This window comes from Hypomesus nipponensis, chromosome 8, assembly GCF_054491055.1.
Source record: "Hypomesus nipponensis isolate SF chromosome 8, ASM5449105v1, whole genome shotgun sequence".
Classification (NCBI taxonomy): domain Eukaryota; kingdom Metazoa; phylum Chordata; class Actinopteri; order Osmeriformes; family Osmeridae; genus Hypomesus; species Hypomesus nipponensis.
The window spans coordinates 8764448-8787319 of NC_140368.1; the positions used below are offsets into that span (position 1 = coordinate 8764448).

The following is a 22872-nucleotide window of genomic DNA, read 5'->3' on the forward strand; positions in this document are numbered from 1 at the left end:
GCCTAAAATATGTACATGTATCAATCATTTTTTTAATGCAATTTCACAATGGTGTAAGGTGTAATGGTGTTCAAGTATTTTCTTAATTGGTAACCTAAACTTACAGTTTTCTGGTATACAACACAGATGGCAAACAACTCTCAATGTTGATGTGGATGTTTTTGCCATTCCATAATAAGAAAAGTGTATAGATAATAGATGAAGGAAGTGGGACAAAATAAATACCAAATTGCTAAAACACTGATAAAGAAATGCAGTTTTTATTAATTTATTACATTACCATTAGCAATATTAAAAATGGCTACAATAATTCATTCAGTTCTTCCAAGCAGTACCGTTTAGACTCCTTTGAGGTGAACAGAAGTATTCATATGCCCAAAATGTGGCCTATATATTTCAGACCATAGGATTATGTATGATCTTTGTAACCAGTGCACCTATCAAATCATTGACAGGAGAAAAAGCTTTAAACTGAACTAACATCATCATTAACAAAACTAAAGACATCAAAAGACAAACATTACCAGACCTGTATGTATATATAGACACACAACTAACCCTATTTACAGCTGGAAAATTATCATGCTAAAAAGTGCATTCTTTTTAACCCAGATGCCACCTTCTCGTGGTAAACTTTTGGACGTTAAGTAGTGAGATGCACATTGTTATGAATGGCACATCTTACAGTTTATTCCAGTCACACAAAGGCACTTTGTGACAACTGGCTCTTCAACTACTTTGAAGGAATAGGAATTGTCTGCTCAGGAGAGAAGGGAAGAGGAGGTTAAGAATACTGGTCTGTAAACTTCTGGTGAAACTCCCCAACTTTCTCCAATACCACCTTTAGCTTCTCGGTGGGAGGCAGGATAGTCATTCTGGAAAGCGGGAGGGAGACAGAGAGAAAAGAGAGAGTAGGTTTCAGGTTAAGAATGTAAAATTCTTCTTCCAAAAGCCAGTGTTTTATTTAGGGAGCGAGTGGAGGACAGGAATGCGTCCATGGCTAACCTAAAATGGTACGTTCCATCCCTCTGTCCGAAACCACTGCCTGGGACGAGGCAGATGCCAGTCTCCTCCAGCAGCTTCATACAGTAGAACATATCTGGAGCCTGGCCCTTCTCCTGCACAGAGACACACACAGAACACAGAGGAGGGAGGAAGACCACAGAAACAGTCAGAACAAGGGGGGGAAAAGAAAGAGTTGGTCTGAGAAAAGGGATGGGTTTCATTATCCTGTTTTTACCGGCTGCATCCTCAGTTATAAAAATAAAAAAAAATCTGTCCCACCCACATTTAAAAACAATCCTAAACCCCGGGTCGGAGACAAGGTGGCCTGAAGAACAAGTGGCATCTCTGCATTTCCCTTCTAGGGTGGGAGGGGAGGGGGTACCTTGGCCTCACTGATGGCTCGCCCAGGGAGAGTGATGCGGGGGAAGGTGTACATGGCCCCCTGGACAGGGTTACAGCTGATCCCAGGGATGGTGTTGAGGACCTGCTCTGTCAGCTTGGCTTTCTCTGCCAGGTTGGCCAAGGTGGCCGTTCGCTCCTGGGGGGGGGGGGGGGCAGGCAGGCAGGGGGTGACACAGGGATCAGTGTGTGCTCAAGTGTGTGTGTGTGTGCGTGTGTGTGTGTGTAATTGTGTTTGAGTGAATAATGAGGGATTGAGGGTGTGTGTGTGTGTCAGAGAGCGACAGACCTCGATGAAAGTGGCATGTGACGGTTCTCCAGGCTGGGGAGGGTTGACCACCAGGTCTAGCAGGGCCTGGCCAGGCACGGGGGGGCACAGACGCACAGACACCAGCTTGGTGAGCTGGACCTTCACGTCCGGGTCCAGGTTGATCACCTCCATGTAGCCTCCCCTGAAACCACACCTGCAGACACACACACACAGTGTCAGGTTCAGGTGGTATATGACGCACCTGAACACACTGTGGACATTCAAACTCACTCTCCCATGTAGCATTTGGAGGTGGAGTGGAAGGAGGCCAGCTCCACTTTGTCTGAGTACTCTGGTCCCATCTCAAACAGCACCTTCTTAAAGGAGTGGAACTGGCAGCCGTCCGCATACACGTTATCCTGATACACCTGATGGACACCAACGAGAGGGGAGGCACACACACACTCAGGACCTGAGGAGGAGAGGGCGGGGCCGGGTCTTTGCGGGGAGAAGAGTTTTTATTGGAGTTACCTCATCCGCCATGAGGAACAGATGCTCCTCAGCAGCGAATCGGATCACATCCTCGATGCACTGCCTGCTCTGGACCTGGCCTATGGTATGAAACAAATAAAAAAGGCACGATATAGGGATTATTTACCTGGATATTGCTCGGGAAAAAGTGTGACATTGATACATTTTCATAGTCACGGTAGATATCCCTAGTCCCCCGCCCAAAATCCAATTCACCGCGAGCTTTCTCAGTTGGCAGTTGCGCTCACGTTCGACACAACATCGGTCCCTACCGGTGGGGTTCCCGGGGTTGATGATGCAGAGGGCGCGGGGGTTGCAGTGCTGCCTGGCGGCCGCCAAGGCCCTGCGCAGCTCGCTCACGTCCAGGCTCCAGCACTGGGACTCGTCCAGGTAGTAGCTGACCTGCACGGCCGCCAGCTCGGCCAGGGCTGCTGAGTAGAGCGGGTACTGGGGGATGGAGATCATCACCCCTGTACGGCTGCAGCCCTCGCCAGACACCAGCAGCTTCAGCATGGTCTGGGGAGAGGGAGGAAGGGGAGAGCAGCAGGATACTTGATGTCCTCGTGTGGATTGTGGTGTGTGCGCTACCGTGTGGTACGGTGCTAGCATGCCGCGGTTAAAGGTCCAAAGCCCGCGCAGGAAAATCAGACTAGACCAGCTTTGGGTATGTAGGTGGTAGGCCGTCAATGAAACACGTTTCTCACCACAATGGCGTCGCTAGCTCCGGTGGAGAGGTAGATGTCGTCAGGGTTACAAGGGATCCCGCCATCGCGCTTCTCAATGTAGCGGGCGACATCCTGTCGTATGCACTCAATGCCCTGGCTCGCACTGTACGCGCCTGAGAATACGTTACAATGAGCCAAGTGTTATAAGGAGTGTTATATGTGGTGAAAACTCATTGTTGCGTTGATAGGGACGCCTTATTTCACCTAGACTTCCTCCTCCACAAGCGTGAAGGATCCGCCGTGCGCGGCTTTTGGCGTCTTCTGGAAACTTGTTGTCGTCCAAGAGGTCAGGGTAAGCACACAGAGCTAGAACCTGAGAAGACAAGAAAGAGACAAAGAGGAAATGACAAGAGAGAACACACAGTATGCAACTAGACACTGGAGAGAACAAAGCACTGCATATGTAGGTCACATGATCCACACCTGTCTGAGAAAGGTGATTGGCCGTTGCCCCATGGCGTGGGCGTCGCCGATGTTGGCTTTGATTACTTCGGTGAAAGGCTTCTTTACTCCCTGGAAGAACAAGAGAGCTGCCATTATTTTCTTATATAATCTCATAAAGGGGCTTCAATTTGGGAAACAATTTCTCATTGTCGAGTCAAATGCATGGTTTTAGAAAAATAGTCTTTGCAGATGTTTATTTTGGCTCCTGCCTAGAATTCCACAAAACATGACACTGCAATCTGTCTGTTGGTTTTGAAACGCAGGGCATTCAAACATTGGACTGGGTGATGTGGACGTTCATCCCGGGACCCAGCAGGATGTGTGTTCTGTATGCAAATTAGGTTTGAGAGGAAGAGAGACAGCAAGCCCAGGTCACAGCTGTTTCTCTCCTCCACTGTGGGAGTTGTGTCAACTACCCCATTCTCTTCACTTCTGCCGTCCTAACAGCACAGACATTTCAGAACAACCGGGGCGAAAGGACACAGAATTCTAAAGCAGCTGTTTCCTAAAACAGACAGCCTTTGAGCCATGTCAAAACAGGAGGTCGAAGCTAAACCCAGAAGAAAAGAGCACAGACGGAGACACAGTGCCACATGCTGGAAAACATGTCAAACGGCTTGCACCAAGACTCTCGGATCAAAAAACACATGTCGACCACATTTGGCGTGTCAGCAGTTTGACGAGTGGGCAGGTCTTCAGCTGTTCAGCTATGCATCTCTGGCAGGTGGATGTGCCGTGTGTGGTGAGGCCCGGATGACACCCTGGTCAATGAACTTGAGCTGCACAGGAGCTGCAGCCAGTAGAACTGTTTGTTCTACTCGCTGTAACTCAAACTCTCACAAGACCTTCCAGCTTCTCTCCTTATAGCCTAAGGCAGGGGGCGTATTGGGGGTTTCCACCTATCAGAATGTGGGAGAGACCTACGCTGGTGAGTGTACGTGTTGATACTGTGTTCAGACATGGTAAGAGTACTTCACTATACTTAGAAAGTGACCTCACTCTGATCTGTTCAAACAAAACATCCACAAAGGCGTCTAACCTATTTACAGGGGGGGTGGGGGGGGGGGGGGGAGTCCTAAAATCCATGCAACACCTGCGCAACACAACCCAGAAATACTCTGGACTTCCAAGAACAGAGCGTAAACTGGAGGGGTTCTGCTTCCCCTCCTCTGTGAGGCACGTTTGACAGCGCTGTGTGCATGTTAAATCAAACCAAGCCTGTTTATTCTTCACACACAGCCTCCCGTCTCATTAACTTCCTTTTCATTATCTTTTGCAGGGCCTGTATTGACCAATCCTGGCACAGCCTCAGACCGGCACAGCCTCCAACTGGCACAGGGGTCAGGATAGGGGTGGAAAAGGGCGGGGTCTATAGGGGCCCTGGTAGAGCATAGAAAGAGATTCAGTGTTTTGGATGTTCACGATTTGAAGATGTTTTGTTTATTGCATCATGGCCTGGTTTGGGTTCTGTTTTGTTTGTTGACACGCAAGACATTGTTTGTTTTTTGGTCGCCCTCTGCTGATTCACTATTTGATCTTGAGGACAATCTCTGGTGCGGTGGCGGCAGGCGCCCGCTGGTAACACACCTCTCATTCAACACACAGATTAGATCAGGTGATGTGACCTTCAGACGTCCTGTATCAGTCAGCAAGCCAGCTCATTTGATTACCCTGGGGCATTTGATATATGAGGACCAATTCAGGCAATTTTGGTGGAGTCCTTGGTCAACCGGGGACATCTTGTACGATGTGATTTCATTTTCCCACAAATGTCCCTATCAATCTATTCTTCCCGTTTCAGCATCAAAAAAGTTAGAAGATAAGAGAGATTCAGTTCAAAGAGTAAACCCCTATGCGCTAGTATCGTTACTAACTTATCCAACCTTGACAAACAGCCTTACACATCTTTGATCCACCAAACAAAATAATGCTGACTGCGCGTATGTGACCTTTGACGAGTCAATATTTGTGTCGTGGGTGTGCCAAGAAATTCAACATGTAGGCACATCCCTGTCCAACTGTAGATCGGTGAAGTTCAAAACACATATGGCTCCTCATTTTCTTGTTTGCATCCTTCTCTTGGGTCAAACAAAGAGCCTGTTGTTCTCCAGTCAGCCCTGTTCTGAGCTCTCCTCTGTACCAGGCACTCATAACACTCGTTCTGCAGCTCCCAACTGGACCAAAACTTCAAATCAAACCTCAGCAACTTACAGCAGTATCAGTGTCCCATTCATTTACATTTACCTTGTATTCATTTAGCAGATGATTTATCTAAAGTGACATACAAACAGCGCATGTTGAAAGTACTGCAGATAATCAAGGATGTATAGGCTAGTTCTAACAGTATTTCGGTGCTCGAAGTCAAGAAAAATCAGTTGTTTTCTTACTAGCCACATCCCAAAGTAACAGTATCTCAGCTACCAGGCACGATAAGCACAAGAAATACTAAAGTGCAACATCATTTCCAATCCAAAAGTACAGAGCAGCAAAAATAACATATAGTGCAACATTCTAGGTCACTTGCGATTTTATTTCACTACACCAAATCACAAAAACACAACCCCTGTAATCAGCTAGGGCATATCGTTTGATGATTGCGTTCCAAGTCAAAGAGAGAACTAGCACGCATGACACAGCCACTTTTAAAGGCTGACTAAAAAGTGATGCTACGTATTTACAAAACATTTAGCAAGACCTACTGCCAGAGATAGGACACCCCAGTCTAATCTTTAAACCCAAGTCTGCACTAGTGATACCATGAGTTATCCACAATAACAACCAAGTCATTTCCAGGGAGCCACATAGGATCTGATTGGATCAGGGTGAGGTTATCTTTTCTATACGGTTTAATCATTGCTAAACAACTGGAGGTTGTCATAGGTCATCGAGAAGAGTCAAGCATTACTCAAAGTGTGTCCAAAGATCAGATCAAAAGTCATGTGCCCCCTTTTTCAGTTACTGATGCTGACTGAGCATGGGCAGGAAGCCTCACAGCTGACCAGACAACCGTTAGACCCCTCACTGCCCACACAACATCCTCATGCCCTCTGCACCACTGCTGCAAAAGCAGATATCCGATACTCTACTCTTGAACGGTCGTTTCCTGAATGTCTTTTATTTCATGTTCTATGAACTCTCTGAAACCTCCCAACAAAGGTTGATTGAACCAGTTTATGGTTTTAGAGGGAGAGTAAAAAATGGTGATACTGAGAGGAGACTGAATTATTAGTAGGAAAGGTCAAGCTAAATTGACACAGCAGACCAGAGTCCAAGAAAACCATTGTCCCTCCTCCCGTGACATAAAATAAACAACTTCAAATCATGGAGGGATAAGAGTTGTTTAGCATGGCTGCCCAAGATGGAACAACCAAGACCTATAGGCCAGAAAACGAACACTGCCAGCAACCACCGTTCTCAGGGCGGATGTACTGAATTTATGGATCTCCACTGAAATGCTTGTGTGACAGAAGTGGTTCTTCTGCAAGGTTGAGCTGCTTCCTAGCCCACTGCACTCTCCTCAGCACTGCCTCAAAGAGCGTTCCATTTTAGAGAAGAAACAAAGACGGGTAGGCGAAAGAAACAAAGAGAGAGTGCCCCCTTACACAACTGCACTTATCCATCCCAGGCCGGTTCCCATGCACTGTCACCTCAGGCAACGAGAGTGAGTGACAGGGGAGGTTTGAAAGCACCCCCTCCACTTGGTTTTGTATCTGAACAACGCTTATTGACATAAGATGTGCTCACTGTTTTGAATGAGCTGCGGATGGACATTTACTCTTTAGTAAAGGATGAATATCTGACTATTCTATTTTGCACATGTGTTCCTTTAAGCCATGGTAATTATCATAGATCCGTGTATCCCATGACATTACAATTCATTTTCACTGCGCTGCACAGGAATGTGTTTGTTTGAGAGGACTGGAGAATGCTTGACCACATTTAACTTTAGAAGTGAGCACATAGATCTGTAGCCTATCTTCATTGAAACTTTTGCATAGCCTATTTTATTATTTGTATTTGCTCTGTGGTCTGAACGTTGTAGCTGTAGTCTAAGTGATGGCATGAAACAACACAACTGTGAAAAGGTGTTGAACTGGCCAGTGTGCATCTCACTTCCACAACGTTTTTAACGTTAATGTACTTTGTTCGGAACATCAGCCTACCTCTCTGAGCTCTTTTTCAATCTGAACAGCGCGTTGAACAATCGGACCGCGGACAGCGTACTCAACACGCTTCACGTGTGGGTTCATGTTGTCCACTGTCAGCACCTTCTCCCGGTGCAGCACTCCGTTGACTCCGTTCTCTGTCATTTTCAGTGTATGGAGTTTGCAGGGTTCTTCTCTTGTTATCCAACAAAATATTCTGTGAAATATGTAGGACAGAAAACAATAACAATTGATATTCGTTAACCATGGAGATAAACATCAACTCGCTACATAAGGGCGATGCTTGAGTGCAATAACTATGCCACCGCCAACATGATCAGTTCTTACCAATCCAGTACAGTGGCTCTACAATAATCCACCATGAGCGATAACTGGGTTCTTTCAGATACAAGTGTTTCGTTTTTCCGCTTACCCCTCTCCATATAGCTTTGGGTTACCAAACTTTTAAACTCCCCCCACAATTGCTACACGACACGAGACTGTCACGCCTCCAGGAGCAGGGGGCTCCAGTTCGAGTCCGAGAAGAACATAGCTAGCAAGCTAAACGTCTATTGCTGCAGATTGAATTGATGAAGCGAAGGATAAACAAAGTTCTGCAAGCTTGTGGAAAACATTCAGCTTCTCATACCTTTCCAAATGTTTTACCCTCATGACTGAAATACTAATAGGCCTATATTAAAAATCATGTCAGTCAAACTGTGATCATAGTTGGCGACACAATTTGGCAAGAAAAATATGAATGTTTCCTTACTCTCGACACCACAGTCAACGTTCCACACGCTGATGTTGTATTTAATTCAACTGAAAAGTACTTCCTCCATTGCTTGCTCCTCGTATTTGGCAGTAATTTACAACAAAAAAAAAGACTTCGAATTGAATCGGAATTTTGCATTTTGATAAGTGAATCTAAAATCCAGAATTATATATCTGTTTTTGTTTTTTGGGGGGCAGATTGTCAAGCCTACTGACAGATTCAATTATCCGAAACACTGTGACCAGTATCCTAGAGTTTAAACCTGTGGTTTTACCATAAGAAACATAACTCAAAATCTTATGTGTGAGAACCTTACATGACTCACAGAGAGGATTATAATGATCCTTTTGCTAATAATCCTACTTCTGCCTAGACCCCACGTGGTCGACGTGTTTTCAGTTTAATAAATGCATTCTGTGCAAAGCTTAAAAAGGATGAACCCATTGCCCATAGATTGACATTAACATTTTAAGGTGGACGATTTCATCAGATGATTATGTTAACCATGGAGAGTAGAACATATGCTGGCAGAGACTATTTTTATCCTATCTTAACCCTTCTCACAGGAATTTCAGAGAGCTCCTCAGTGGTGGCCCACAGCAGTACAGTGTGTGCAATACTTCCCCAAACACACCCCTCCTGTTAAGGGGTGTAACATTACCCTTCCAGCCAAACTTACACAAGGGGTCATCATGGCTCAATTCTCTCTTGTCTCTCTTTCTCATTTATTTTCTCTTTCAAACTCACACAGACACAGACACACACACACACACACACACACACACACAGTTAGGGCCTACTACTGAGCTTCAAAACAGGCATTGGAAATAGACTGATTTGTTTACCATCGAGCACTGAAAACAGCATTTTGTCAGGATGAACCTGAATGTCGGTTCCAAAAGGTATTTTCTTTATTTTTAAGAATCGATTACAAAAACACACCTTGACTCGCATAGCAACAACCCCATCTGGGCAGGATGCAACAGGTAGACACTTTCACAACGGAAACTTTCAGTTCTTACCCAGTAACAGAACTCTGTGTTGTATGTGTGTGCACTTAGTCACAAAAAGTATCTTCTTATCTGTTTAAGCCAGACAGCCAAGACAAGCATGAGATAGTTAGCCACAACTCTTTCTGTCACAACTGGTTGGTCAATTGGGGAGGGGAGCCAGGTGGCTGAGCGGTTAGGGAATTGGGCTAGTAATCTGAAGGTTGCCAGTTTGATTCCTGGCCTTGCCAAATTACGTTTGGCTACTTGCCCCGGGGGAATGTCCCTGTACTTACTGTAAGTCGCTCTGGATAAGAGCGCTTGCTAAATGACTAAATGTAATAGTAAATTTAAGAAGCGAAGGAGGGATCACTTCTGCTTTGCCTGTTGGTGTCGTTAGCTGTCATTGAAGGAGTCTGTCAGCATTTCAAAAGCGACAAACCACAGATTTCAAACGAACAGTGATTGGTGTTCAACACAGCCCGCACAGGCATTCCTTCTTTCAGATCTACGTCTGACAGATCTAGAATCAGATTGAACTGATCGAGGACAGAGTCAAGTCAGAGGATCTGTGTTTGTGTGTGAGTGGAACTGCTAACTGATACCTCCTCAAATGGGGGGGGGGGGCATCACAACGCCATGTGATGCCCATAGTGAGAGAGATGTGTCACACACAAGTCACACAGTGTGAATGCACGTATCTATGCAAGTCCCCCATAAGGTCATAAGGACAACACTCAACACAAACACATTTACTTGACCTCATGTATCGGCTCTCCTCACATGTGCCCCCCTCTGACCAACTGTCAGCCGACGCCTATTTGAGCCACACTCCAAACTCCCATTTGAAAAACAAATCCCAGTTTGACATCATATATTTATTCAAAAAATATTTACAAAGGCTTTAGATTTCCAAGGTCATCAATGACACAAGACGACAAGGAGGTGTGGGGGGGAAGTGCACATGTTTTCATTTGACTTCTTATGCAATTAATTACCTTTTGGAACCAGGAAGGTACACGTAGGGCAGACGTGCGGGTGACTGTAATGGGAAGTCAAGAGCTTGTAGAGTTTACTTTCTCCCATGTAATCAAGGTGGTTCTAAAATTGAAGGTCAGAACTGAAAAGCCACTGATTGCCATCCTCCATGGATACAACATGGTGAATTACCTCAGTGCAACTACTTCATCATTTCATGAGGAATTCATGAAATTGAACGACTGTTGAGCAGCATGATGCCATTCCACTGTGGGTCAGGACACCATCGTCACATAATTGACCAAACCCTCACCCAAGTTCCCTGTGTTTGTATATGTTTGTGGGGATCTCAAGTTAGGATTTGGCCATGTGTTAACCTCCCTCTCGTTGAAAATACTTAAATGGACGGAATAAATACAAATAGGTGGCAACGTCCATAGAAGTACTGTAAGCCCATGTAGTACAAAAATCTATTTAAAAAAATCATCTGTGCAAACATGACAAACTTTTTAAAACAAATCACAGACTGCAGCAAACAACAAATGGGAAATGTGTTATGAATTGACATCCATTGGGGGATGAAGTACAACCCTCTACGGAGCATGAGGAAGGAAGTGTGGATCAATTAATTGATCTCACTTCACATCCATCTATGTGAAGTCCATGTGGGACCTTGAAGATGTGCCAGCTGATGATGCAGCACTGTATGGGCCAGCTCTTTTATGATGACTCAAGGCAACTCTTTTCAAGCTACAATGCAAGCTATTAGGTATAGTTTTTGATAAATGTAAATATATACATCCAGCGCTATTCAGAGGTGTGGAAAGCTTAAAAAGCAAATACAAATAAGGATTTATCCTTACAATCTTCAAATGCATTTCAATACAATTTCAAATAAATTTTTAATATAATCTCTTGTAATCGTTTAGAAAACAAAACCACATTTACAAAGTGCACCACGTAGAAAGGAGTATCAAAATGTAGGCTTTTCAAAGTGCACTGGAACAACGGTTTAGATTATGAACAAAAGAAAAATCAATTCAGGACATTATTGGTCAAGAAAAAAGGAAAAAATGTAGACCAAGTTTAGACCAACAAACAAGAATCAGTTGTCATCACATATAAACACTCCCAATTCTTGCACCCTGGCTCACAGACTGGCAAGTCTGAAACACAATAAATAAGATAAATAAAGATTTTATATTAAAGTACCCTTAATCAGTCAGTAAAGAATCTCTTAAAACTAATTTATGCTCGATCCTTCACTTAAATATACTATCTCTGTCACATTACATTTCACTGATCACTGTCAATAAATCTGGAAATAGAAAAGATCATTCATTCATTAAGTTAGATTTGACCAAAAGAAAGGCCTGACAATCAGCTTTGGTCCATCAGCACTCACTCGCTTGATCCTCCAATATGAAAGGCAACCTTATAAAGACAAAAGGCCTTTCTGTCCAATACACGTGCCATCACGAGAGAACTGTGACCACCTCTGAACGACATGCAGAATGGAGAGATCAGTGGTAGTAGGCTAAAGGACTATGGAGTATTGAGTAATACTGGAGTATGTAAGGCTATACACAGCCACTAGGGGGCAATCTCCATTAGGAGTGTTTGCCTTCTCATAACACAACTTCCATGTACGGTCCCATAGTTTGAGTTTAACGCTAGCCGTGGTGATGAACAATGTCAAACATCTGCACCACAGTGGAGGTGCCATAATCTGTTTCAAGTTTTAGTTCACATGACTACAAATTGGATCTGGATGGGCAGTCATGGGAGAGGTTGTGGGGGATGTGAGATGCATCACCATTAAGAGCTTTGTAGGGAGGAGTGCACAGTGCCGAAATGTGGAGACAACATTCAATGGCATGTCTTGAATAACAAATAAAGTATGAGTGAATCAATTCCTAAGCAAATGAAGCGTTTAGCAAGGAATCTGTCGAAAGATGCTTTGCCACTTTGGAGCGTGTGCACCCGCCCTTGATGTTCCTAATGAGACAGACAGTGAGCAAGTGAGAGTGTGTGAGTGTGTCTACATGATGCCGCAGCAGGGCTCCTTGGTGTTGGAGGTGTCCTCTTCAGGGGCTTTGAGTTTAAGCAGGGGAGGGTCTCCACTTGCCGGGGTGAAGTATACCGCGCTGGGGCTAGCCAGCTCCTCTGGGCTGGGGGCCTCGTGGGGGGCAGGGGTGGTCACCTCTGGAAAGGGTGAGGCTGGGGCCTCTTCCTCCGCGGGAGGGGTGAGAGGCGGCGGGGGCGCCGGGCGCTTGTGAAGCTTGGCTGCCGCCCGCTGGCGTTTCAGGTCCGCTAGGGTGTGGTGGGACTTCTCCCTGGTCATGCTGTCGGAGCCCTCCCCCTCCCCTGACGTGGGCGCTGACCCCGAGGGGGGGCTGAGCTGGTATGAGGCGCTGCGCTCCATGATGCCCCCTCCAGCCCACATCTCCCCAGGAACCGAGGCCGACAGGGCCAAGGGCGTTCCCCCGTTCCCCAGGCTGGACTCCCTCTTCTCCATGTCCTCCAGTCTCGACACGGCCCCTGCTCCAGCGGTCTGGCAGAACACAGAGTGGGGCAAATTGAACCCCCACATCATTCTGACGTGTATCATCGCCTCAACTTCCAACAGGCCAAATGTCACGGACACGTGCATACATGTATGCATATTGACGTGGGTGTCAGAATCCCGCCCCCCCCCTCCCCCTGCTTCCCTCTCACCATGGCGGCGTGCTGGTTGAGCTCGTTGTCCGTCTGCCTGTCCTCGTCCTCGTCCTGGGGCTCGGGCTGCCGGCCTCTCTCCTGCCACACCATGGCCTCCTTGTGGTGCTCCCGCCGGTACAGGCTGGAGCGCTCGTTGACGCTCACGCGACGCACCACCTTCCTACACGCGCGCACAGACAGATAGAGGAAGGCAGAAGGGGGGAAAAGAGAGAGACTTTAAATGCAGCAGCCAGGAAGTCTATTCAGATTGTATATCATGGGAAAAAATGACAAGTCTCTTTTTCTCTCTTTCCCAACCTCCACTCGTCATACCCTCCCCCAATCCCTCCCTCACTCACCCTCGGCTGCTGGTGCTGGAGGCCTGTCTCTGCAGGGTGCCCTTGTGCCGGTCCTGGCTCTTCATGATGGCGTCGTGTTTGTGCTTCAGATCCATCATCTTGGCTCTCATCTCCTCGTCCACACATAGGTCTGGCGTGCACACACACACACACACACACGTTTCAGTAACGCCTCCGCGTGTGGGATCCCTCGAGTGTCTGGCGACCGAGGGCGGTTGATGACTCACCCAGCGGCGTCTCCTCCAGGGAGGTCTTGCTGTCGAGGCTGGCCCCGTTAGCCACCAAGAGCTCCACCATCTGAATCTGAAGGAAGGGACGGCCAATGAACAGCAGTCGGTCGGTAACTCCAAGACAGGACAGAATTCTTTGAAATCCGACTCAAATATATCCCTGCAGTGTGGCTAGCAGGTCCAGAGTATTGCCCTTGTGGAATAACTGCAGGTGAGGGTGCAGTACAGACCTGCCCCCAGTAGGTGGCAGCATGCAAGGGAGTCCAGCCATCAGCGTCCTTCAGCTCCACATCAATGCTGTGCTCCAGCAGCAACTCTCCCACTGACAAGTAGCCATTAGCTGCTGCGATGTGGAGCTGGGACACACACACACACACACATACACACAAAAACGGGAATGTAATGATTAAAAGTTACTACATTTTCTGTAGTAAGAAATGGTTAAGATATCAAACATGGTACCTAAGGGTTAAAATCCTTGAATTGCTTCTGTGATACTTTAGATATCAAAAAAGATTTGTAGTGTACACCTCCCACTGTAAAGGGATATCTGCTGATACGAGGCAACCAAGGCATGTCAGGTGTATTCTGAAATGGTTCAAGTAGTTCCAGTTCAACTCCCCCATGTTTAGACATGTTCAGACATGTTCAGAGTCTCACCAGCGTAGCTCCGTGTTCATCCTGGGTGTTGAGGTCTGCTCCCCCCTCCACCTGCGCCCGCAAGACTCCCAGCATCTCCATCTCTTTGGCCCCCCGGACCTCATAGATACGGTCCTGAGTTATACCTGCACACACACACACACACGCACACACACACACACACACACACACACTGAGCCATGAGGTCTGAAAGCTAGATCTTCACAAAGTCATTGTCAGTTTGTAAAGTCAGGGATCCTAGGTGTCATTGGTGGCGAGTTTTGCACAGGTGAAGGGAGATGACGCAGTGCAGAGAGAGAGAGAGGGGGGGGGGTCGAGTGGCTCTCTCCAACTGACCCTGCTCCGTCATGACCATCTCCAGGAGCTCCAGGGTGGCCTCGTCCTCACAGATGTCGTAGGGCATGTTCCCGTCCGCGTTCACCACCAGCAGGTCGGCTCCGCTGCACACACACACACACACCGCGCATCAAGAGGCAGCGCTACACACCCACTCTCGTCATTGGGTCTTTGTCATCACTGACACGGCGCCTGGCTGGGGACTGTCGCTTTGGATAAAAGCGTCTGCTTAATGAATACATGTCATGCGGGGCAGGGAGGAGGGGGACTCACGCCTGCACTAGGAGCTGCACTAGCCCCGTGTGTCCACAGGTGGCAGCAGCGTGGAGGGGCGTCCACAGCTCACTGTCGCAGGCGTTCACGCTCGCTCCCGCGTCCAGCAGGCACTTGGCCATCTCCACAAAGTCATCTATGCAACACTGGAGCATGCAAACACACGCACACAAACACACGGTTCAGGCATACACAACACTACCTGAAGTTTGAGTGCACTGCCAACTGCCACATAGGCAGAATTTGCATCTCCCACGCCTTTGCTAGGTAAATCCCCTAAAGTGACTTGTTCTCTATAACATGTACTGTGCCCTTAGAAAAGTACGCACTGTTGACTCGCATACATTTACAAGGTGTCAATGTGCATGCACATGGGTGTGTGTGTGTGTATATATTGGACAGGAGGTTCTGTGTTTCTGCCTTATAAAGAGAGCAGTGTCTCTGCTGGATGGTGCTACTGGGCTCCTCCCAAAGCCAGCAGTCAGCAGGAGCTTGCTACATGTGGAGGAATGGAAAGGAGCTCCCTGACAACAGGCCCTCGGAGAAACAGTGGAATAACCAACCCAGGTTTCTATGCTGCGCCCTCAGACTCAGACCCAACACAGACAGTGCGATACTTACACAGTCTCCACAAATGAGACCTCACATAAACACACAGCCCACAATGTGACTCGTGGAGGTATGGAGGACATGTCACTGTGTGCGTGTACCTGGTGCAGGGCGGTGAGCCCATCCTCGTTGTAGAGATCTGGGCTGACTCCACTGTTCAGCATCTCCCTGACTGCAAAGATAAGGCAGGAAAAATGGCTGTGGTCATTCGGGATGACTAACAGTTGTCTGAGCATGGGAGCACAAACACAACCTGTCCTTGACCACGCAGGCTGTGTGCCAGGTTATCATGGGCACATCATGTTAATATCCAGCACAGCCTAGCCTGTTTATAACACATCCATCAGTAACTGCTTACATAAGCCGCAATCCTGTGCAAACAATGACTATTGAAAGGCCAGCTCTGATAAGATTAAAAAGTATAACTTGTACCACTCAACATTATGCCTGCATAACTTCCTCGTTGAGTTTATGGAAGCACTGGTGCTACGCTACAGTGAAACTAACCAGTTTTGAAGGAGTTTGGCTGACGTCCACATACTTTAATTTTGCCGTCTTTGAAAAAATGTATTCGTAATCACTATTACTGCTAGAATAGTAATGCATGATTGTGGATGTTGGACTATCGTTAAGGTATAACATAAGGGAAAACTTGTAAACCAAACAAAGGACTGACAACCGCATCGGAAAGATTTTATGGAGCCATTCAAAACAGAGGCAAAGTGACTTTGATTTGCATTTTGTGAACCGTCTTAAGAATAAGTGCAGGCCCTGTGGTGTGTGCGTGTGTGCGTGTGTGTGTGTGTGTGTGCATGTGTGTGCGTGTCTGCCTCACCCTCCTCCAAGTCGTTGCGGGCAGAGGCCTCCAGCAGGGTGATGTTGCTGGGGAAGACCACCCGCCGCGTGCGCCCCTTCTTCTTGTCTCCCTTGCCTCCTTTGCCTCCCTTGCCCCCCCGGGCCGTGTCCTTCTCCATCTGGGCCCAGCCTTTCAGCTGCTGGGTGCGACGCTTCTGGGCATGTTTGACACGTTCGGCGGCGCTCAGACGCCCCACGGTGGCCATCTCAGCCAACAGCTCGGCGTGCTCTGCCATTCCACACCGGCGCCGCCCGCCACACGCCTCTGACCTCCAACCCTCAACTCCCAGTCCTACCTTCTCTCAGTTTGCTTTTAGGTCTGGACTTACTTTCTGGACTTCAATACCTCAGACATCGTCCAGTGATTTAACTGACAAACATTGTAAAATGACTTTATCACTCAAGTCTCAGGTGGTCAGTATTCCATGGTTTGAAGGAGCTTGTTTTTTTTTTAATGGGTAAAGTAGTATCAATGTATGTGTCCCATTTTTCACAGTTCTGTGCTTTTTGTGGCCTGGAAGTGTACACAAACAACCAAACTAGCACTTACCAAACAATTATTCTACAGCTGTATTGTACATGTCCAAAACAGACCTATGTGAATCGTGATTCTGAACTGTTCCTCAGTCCTTCCATCCATTGCAGCTCTGTCGGCCTGTATTCCTCAAAGTCTGACAGAGTAAGACCCAGCGAGAGAAGCTAGTTCTCCCCTGTCCAGGTCTGTGCCAGCTTGTCTCCCAGTCCATGTTGGACTCCCTTGCCTGGAAAAAGATCCCTGAGAAACCTCTTTGGATAAGGACCCATATTCAGAGCTTGTTTAGCAGTGTGGGTGGATGGTACACTGCATGTGAACTCGTACACCGGGAGGAAGCAGATCACCAGAATAAACCATAAAGAAAGATCAGGTTTTAAAAATTCAATAGGAACTTAATATTGCACAAAGCTTGTTGTAAAGTGCCAATGAGAGGCAGGATTGTGGTAGGACCAGTCCTGGGGGGGATATTTTGAGGTGGCTCCTTGTTGTTTACTGGTATACAGGCACGTCTTTGGGGAATTCAGGCTCTACTGACACACCTGTGGAGGGAGGCGGAAAGGGAGAGAGAGGGAGAGACAAAGCGAGACAGAGAGACAGAAACAGAGAGAGAGAGAGATGGCGTGCAATGTTACAGTAATGTACACAACCTGCTCTCCTAATCCTGTTATCTTTAACCCCTGAGCTCCAAAACGCCGCATTCTCCACTCCCATTCCCACTCCTCCTCCTCTCCTCTCTACTACTGGAGGAAACCAGAGCCAGGAGGCCTTTCATTAATGATTGACACACCTGACTAGCCGCCCCAGTACTGCACACTGAGCAGAGAGAGAGGGGGGGGGCAGAGGAGGAGGAGGCCATGGTGTATGGAGGTGGGTGGTTAGATCGTAGTGCCCCAAGTTTATTCGCGAGGCTGAATATGAAATGGTTTCTCCCTCCGTCAACCCCGCTCTCCCCCGGCTCCAGCGAGCCAGGCTCCACAGCGCATGCCCCAGGGCTTTCCAGAGAGCTCATTCATTATTTAGGGTCAAGGCCTGTGAGCGCTGAGAGGACGGTCAACCAGACACGGCACTCAGAGAGATAGCTCGTTTAGGGGGAGCGAGCGCTGCAGCACAGAGAGAGGAGGGGGAGACAGAGAGAGAAGATCACCTGGCTCAAAGAAAGACATAACTCATCTGTGACTGGATTGTAATTCCGTCCTCGGAGTTGGTCATCAAGTGTTATGGACATCCACACTGTCCGTGTTTCAGCCCAGTCCCATTTCAACACAGTCAACGCCAGGGCTGTTGTAACTAAGGTTTCAATACCGTAGGGACACAACAACCACAGCCAAAGACTATTTATAGGACCGCCTTTTTCTCTGTCTCTGTGCTTACAATGTGAGGATTTCCTTGGACTCGCACATACTTGTGTTAATGTATCACACTCATAGTGGAAGTCACACAGAGACCAGTAGGCCTGTACACAACAAGGCATAGCCTAGTCCACTAAAAATACGACAATGTCATGTCAAAATATGTAAACCAGTAGCCCCATCAGAGTGAGAAATAGATCAACTGAACAACACTTTGAGCATCCAACAAACTGACCGCAACCCAGCTGCACTTAAAAGAGAGATGACAAGAGCAGTTCAGATACAAAAATACCACGTTCAGCTAACTGAAAGACATGCTAATGCAAATGAACTCGCTGCTCCCCAGAATAGGGTTTTAGGCTAATCTGTCAGCAATAGGCCTAAGCATCACATGCACAGCTGTGGCAGCCTTCCTCTCTCTGGCACACTGAACAAGAGAGAGGGCGGGAACAAGTTTAGGAAATGCTGACTACTAAGAAGATTTACAAGGGAATGGGGCTAGGGCCCACAATCCCTTTGGGGACTCTACTGCTAGATCCTCGATCATTATCAATATCAGGGATCAAACAAACCGTGTCAGAAAGGAGTGAGATTTGTTGTTTTATCTGTGGTGCCTACGATCAGCCAGTACTAAGTGAACTAGCCTATTGGATGGTTTTAACGTCAGCAGCAATAACCTAACTATTACAAATGACTACGAGCAGAGCTCACTAACTGTGTGTTCCAGGCTGAGCTCTCCTCTCACCCGTTCTAAAAATACTGGCAGCCAAGAACGCAGGATAAGGTGCTTTTTTCATGTCCTCATTCCAACTGGAAACTTGTGTGTGTGTGTGTGCGCGCAATATGCGAACACTTGCAGTTACAAATCAGTGGTGGTCATAAATGTGGTTTACTGTATTTACTTTGATCCATCAGTTGAACGGCCGTTGGCTCTAGCAGGGTCCCACCCATCTAGCTGCTCCATGTGTGGTGTACAGGGCACTAGGCCTCAGGTGGATCCTAATGTTATCGGTCTTCATATGTGAACTAAACACACCTAAACCAAACTTCTTTGAAATATCTTTCCATTCATTCCCTTTTACATAGTTAAGTGAAGCACTAATTCTTCAGTAATTCTTCACCATGGTGGAGAACATGCCCACTATAAAAAAAGCCATCAGTCCACCTAATCAGTGCTGTAAGAAGACCATCAACCACAGGCTATGTAACCATAACTGTTCAAGGTTCAATAACCATCAGCTTCCTAAAGTAGCTCCAAGTGAGGCCTTATGTAGCCCGCTAAATGAATAAGATGTCAATGCAACTTAGCTCACTATACAGTACGTTGAAACTTTTTGCAGTCTTGTGAATCATGAAGAGAAAGTTAATAGTCGTATACACTGGGCCAACAAAGATAAGTGATGATAACGCAACAGGCTTCTACCTGCCAAGAAGCAAGAGGCGCCTAATACTGAACTTGTGTACACACACACACAATGATGTGCACACACACATGTATGTGTGCAATCACACACATAAAATAACATGCCCACACACACACACACACACTGAACATGCAGGTGTACACTGTAGCCTATATGCACACGTACAGTAATCATGTTCACACAAAGTTTGAGGACTCATGAGATACGTTAGAGCTAGAGGCTATAACAGGTTTGCTGTCTAGATGATAAATAAACACACAAAAACACACACACGAGGCAATACTGCTCAACTCCACCCAGCACCTGAATACCACCCACCCTTTAAACTGACACTTCAGCAAGGAGTCTTGACCAAGACTCCTCATGAGGAAATCTCGATCCAAGGCCAGCCCTCATGCATAGCCTAGCCTACATAGCAGGACAACTTGAAAGGGTTTAAGGCCTGGGTATCTCTTGTAGCTGTAGATCCACTGGATTGAAAACCCTGTCAGGGACTATGGAGAATGTGGATTATTCTGGCCTAGTTAAACTAACAGACTCATTGAGCATCTACTCAGGCTCTTAATCGCCTCGTAGAGCACATTCAAACCACTTTCACTTTTATAACGCCTACCTCAGGGTGCTAGAACTGGACTACTTTCATTTCACATATCTCCCTATTCCCCCCAGCCCTACCAAATAAGCAGAACGCTGGATACAACTGTGCTTCCAGCTTAATCACCTTAATGAAAGCACCACTTGCAGCATGGCACGGTGCGTCAGGGTTAGTCAACTGGTTATGGAGGAAAACATAACCACTTTGTATCCTGCTCTGGGGCCTCCCTCTTCAATGGTGCACTTTGAGTTGGGTTTCAGCACGCCACTGGTGTTAACAAGGGTAGTCGACCTGGGTCAATGACTCATTGATTTAGACTGGGCAGGGAGGCTTGGCTGCGGAACACATCACTCAGCCGCCAGCTCACTCTATGAATAGTACACAATAGCAATATAGGCTCAGCACAGGTCCTAGGACCAATACATGTGTTTCGATGTGTTTAAACAAGGACTTTTCAACGCCATTGTGTAATTGTAGTCTCAAGGTTTTAGCTACAAATGTCAAACACATTGGTAGTTACAGTTTAAGTCTTGGGCAAGAGGTGGATCCTATCCATCTGACCATGTCAGGAGTTCCATCTTTGGCCTATTTGACTCAGGCATTCCTTTCCAATAAGACCACAGTCAGGAGAATGAATTCCCCAATCTGGTTGGTTCATGAATGGTGAATCACTGAGTGTAGTCTGGGAAGCTGCAAGCAGTCTGCCACTTGAACCTCTTCCAGGGGTCTAATCTATTGTTCAACATTCTTAAAGGCCTTTTTGTCTTCCCCAGATTTAAAATGGTTTAGCAGCAATTAAAACATGAAGCTGAAAGGGAGGGGGAGAGAGAGAGACAGAGAAAGAGAGAGAGTTAAACAGAGAGACCCAGGGAAGGGGGGTGGGCTTCCTAAGTCCTGTCATGTGTGGGTTGAGCTGTGGCCTTTTAACAACTCAGCAATCGCTGTAGCAACAGAGACAGGCCAAAAGGAAACCAAGAGGAAATGAGAAAGCAGGAAGAGTTGGTGAAAAGATGGATGGAGATAGAAAACCGGAAGGGTAAGGAGGAGACACATCTTGTCACAGAAAGAAAAAAATAGATACAAACAATAAATAAAAATAAAAGATAATAAAAATATGTCCAAAAATGTGTTCAGTAAAAATGCATTCATACTGAAAACGTTTTAGCTATGTACTCCACCTGGCTCAATGTAACAATTTAAGGTGTCAGGGCCTGAAGTGACCCACATACTACTACCCACAAACAGGTGGCAGCAGGTATGAGTATGCCTACCTTACCACTGAAGACACTCTAGCGTAATATTGATTATCCCAAGGTTATAGCATCATGTTGACTTTCGTAGGGCTTCGATTCTAGGCATCTGTTCAAAATCACTTGTGTAACATAGATAACAAACTACCTTTGAGAAGGAGCTGAGCTTAAGAGTCAGTTAACGCCAGTCCCTCTAAATAGATTAAATGGTTCCATGGTTCACTACTTGGCCTGATGCAATGTACCCTCAGCCATTGTGCTTATATTCAGTCTTAGATAGCATGCACGTGCATGCTGAAATGTGTGTTCATTCATTGAAACCTTTCTTCTTCAGAACACATCTTTCAAAGGGCCGACACCCAGTAGGCTAATATAAAAGGTTCTGTTCTTCTGAAGAACCGATAGTTTCACTTTTGAACTGAATGAGCTATCAATTACATGCAATCCATCCATGCAACTCCTTTCATGTAATGCATAGTTAGCCTTTGTGTAGTATGCAATTAAAAGCCATTGAACTGCATGGATTGTAGCCTGTAGCTTTCTGTTTACATTAGGCCTAATGAGACATAGCCTAATGTCCATTATTACAACATTAATCACCGGGTCAAATGTATCTGGTGGCACGCTTACCAGAGTCACTTGCCGCTCTCACACCGCATGGAACACTAAACTGTTCGCTTTACAGTGGCCTGTTGCTTTTTGAGACTTCCATGTTATTATTGCACACAGATAATGGACAAAGGAAAGTAGCCGAATGCAGAGCTAAAATGTAAGCTTAACCAAATCAATTGGTACAGTGTAGAATCAGTTCAGTTTAGACAGTAAATCAGTTTGACATAATGTGGCTAATATTGAGTTAGACTTTAAAACTAACGTAGCCTAAGTAGATAACACACCTGGCGCTAGAAAGAACCAAGCTGACATTGACAGGGCTATTCTGTAACGCGTGCCATGCCAATTAAGGAGCTAGCATGGCTGCTAAATAGGTAGCCAGTCTTTCGTTCATTCAGCTACCTGTTGCACATAACCCGGTTAAAGTTTTTCTGTGCGTGGCTAAAAGATCGACGTTCAAATAGCTGGGCAATAAGATTTCATATGTATGGCATTGGTATCATAATTAAGTTTCGTCTCACCTGTAGACTTCGCTTAGGCTCTGTCTGCGTTCCTCTAAAACTGATCAGCTGCTTGTTGAGTCCCTGTCACCGTCACCAAAGCCAACCCTCGGGGGAAATGCTTCACCATAACAACCACTGCGCCATCGCCACAAAAGAGTCGTCCACTAGAGGGCGACATTGTGTAGGCCTATGAAAAACAACTGGAGAGAATTTGTGACCTAAGAAGCTCACGCCAGGGTTCTCTCTCTGTCTCTGTCTGTGTGTGTGTGCGTGTTTGTGTGTGTGTGCGTGTTTATTAGCGTGAGAGAGAGCGGCAGACCGAGTGGGAGAGACAGTTTGTG

General features: G+C 46.6%; 2 protein-coding genes across 5 annotated transcripts; both read right to left on the bottom strand.

Moving 5' to 3' along the window:
* Positions 1-244: 244 nt before the first annotated feature.
* On the bottom strand, positions 245-11750 carry LOC146275012 (alanine aminotransferase 2-like). 4 transcript variants are annotated; one of them, XM_084702610.1, is made up of 12 exons: positions 11647-11750; positions 7518-7716; positions 3334-3423; positions 3115-3223; positions 2890-3023; positions 2458-2701; positions 2186-2265; positions 1946-2082; positions 1694-1868; positions 1388-1543; positions 1006-1118; positions 245-875 (listed from the first exon to the last, which is right to left on the bottom strand). In XM_084702610.1, the coding sequence occupies exons 1-12, from the start codon at positions 11748-11750 to the stop codon at positions 785-787; spliced, it is 1632 nt and encodes a 543-aa protein (XP_084558736.1). In that variant the 3' UTR covers positions 245-784. The 4 variants fall into 4 exon arrangements, with proteins under 4 accessions (XP_084558736.1, XP_084558733.1, XP_084558735.1 ...); XM_084702607.1 differs by lacking the exon at positions 11647-11750 and adding an exon at positions 8149-8264; XM_084702609.1 differs by lacking the exon at positions 11647-11750 and adding an exon at positions 7848-8004.
* Positions 9164-22635, bottom strand: ppp1r16a (protein phosphatase 1, regulatory subunit 16A). The gene is made up of 11 exons (XM_084702606.1): positions 22550-22635; positions 16244-17337; positions 15510-15580; positions 14800-14945; positions 14527-14630; positions 14191-14315; positions 13761-13886; positions 13528-13603; positions 13301-13430; positions 12960-13122; positions 9164-12795 (listed from the first exon to the last, which is right to left on the bottom strand). Exons 2-11 carry the CDS (start codon positions 16497-16499, stop codon positions 12283-12285), a joined length of 1710 nt encoding a protein of 569 aa, XP_084558732.1. The 5' UTR covers positions 16500-17337; positions 22550-22635; the 3' UTR covers positions 9164-12282.
* Positions 22636-22872: the final 237 nt, after the last annotated feature.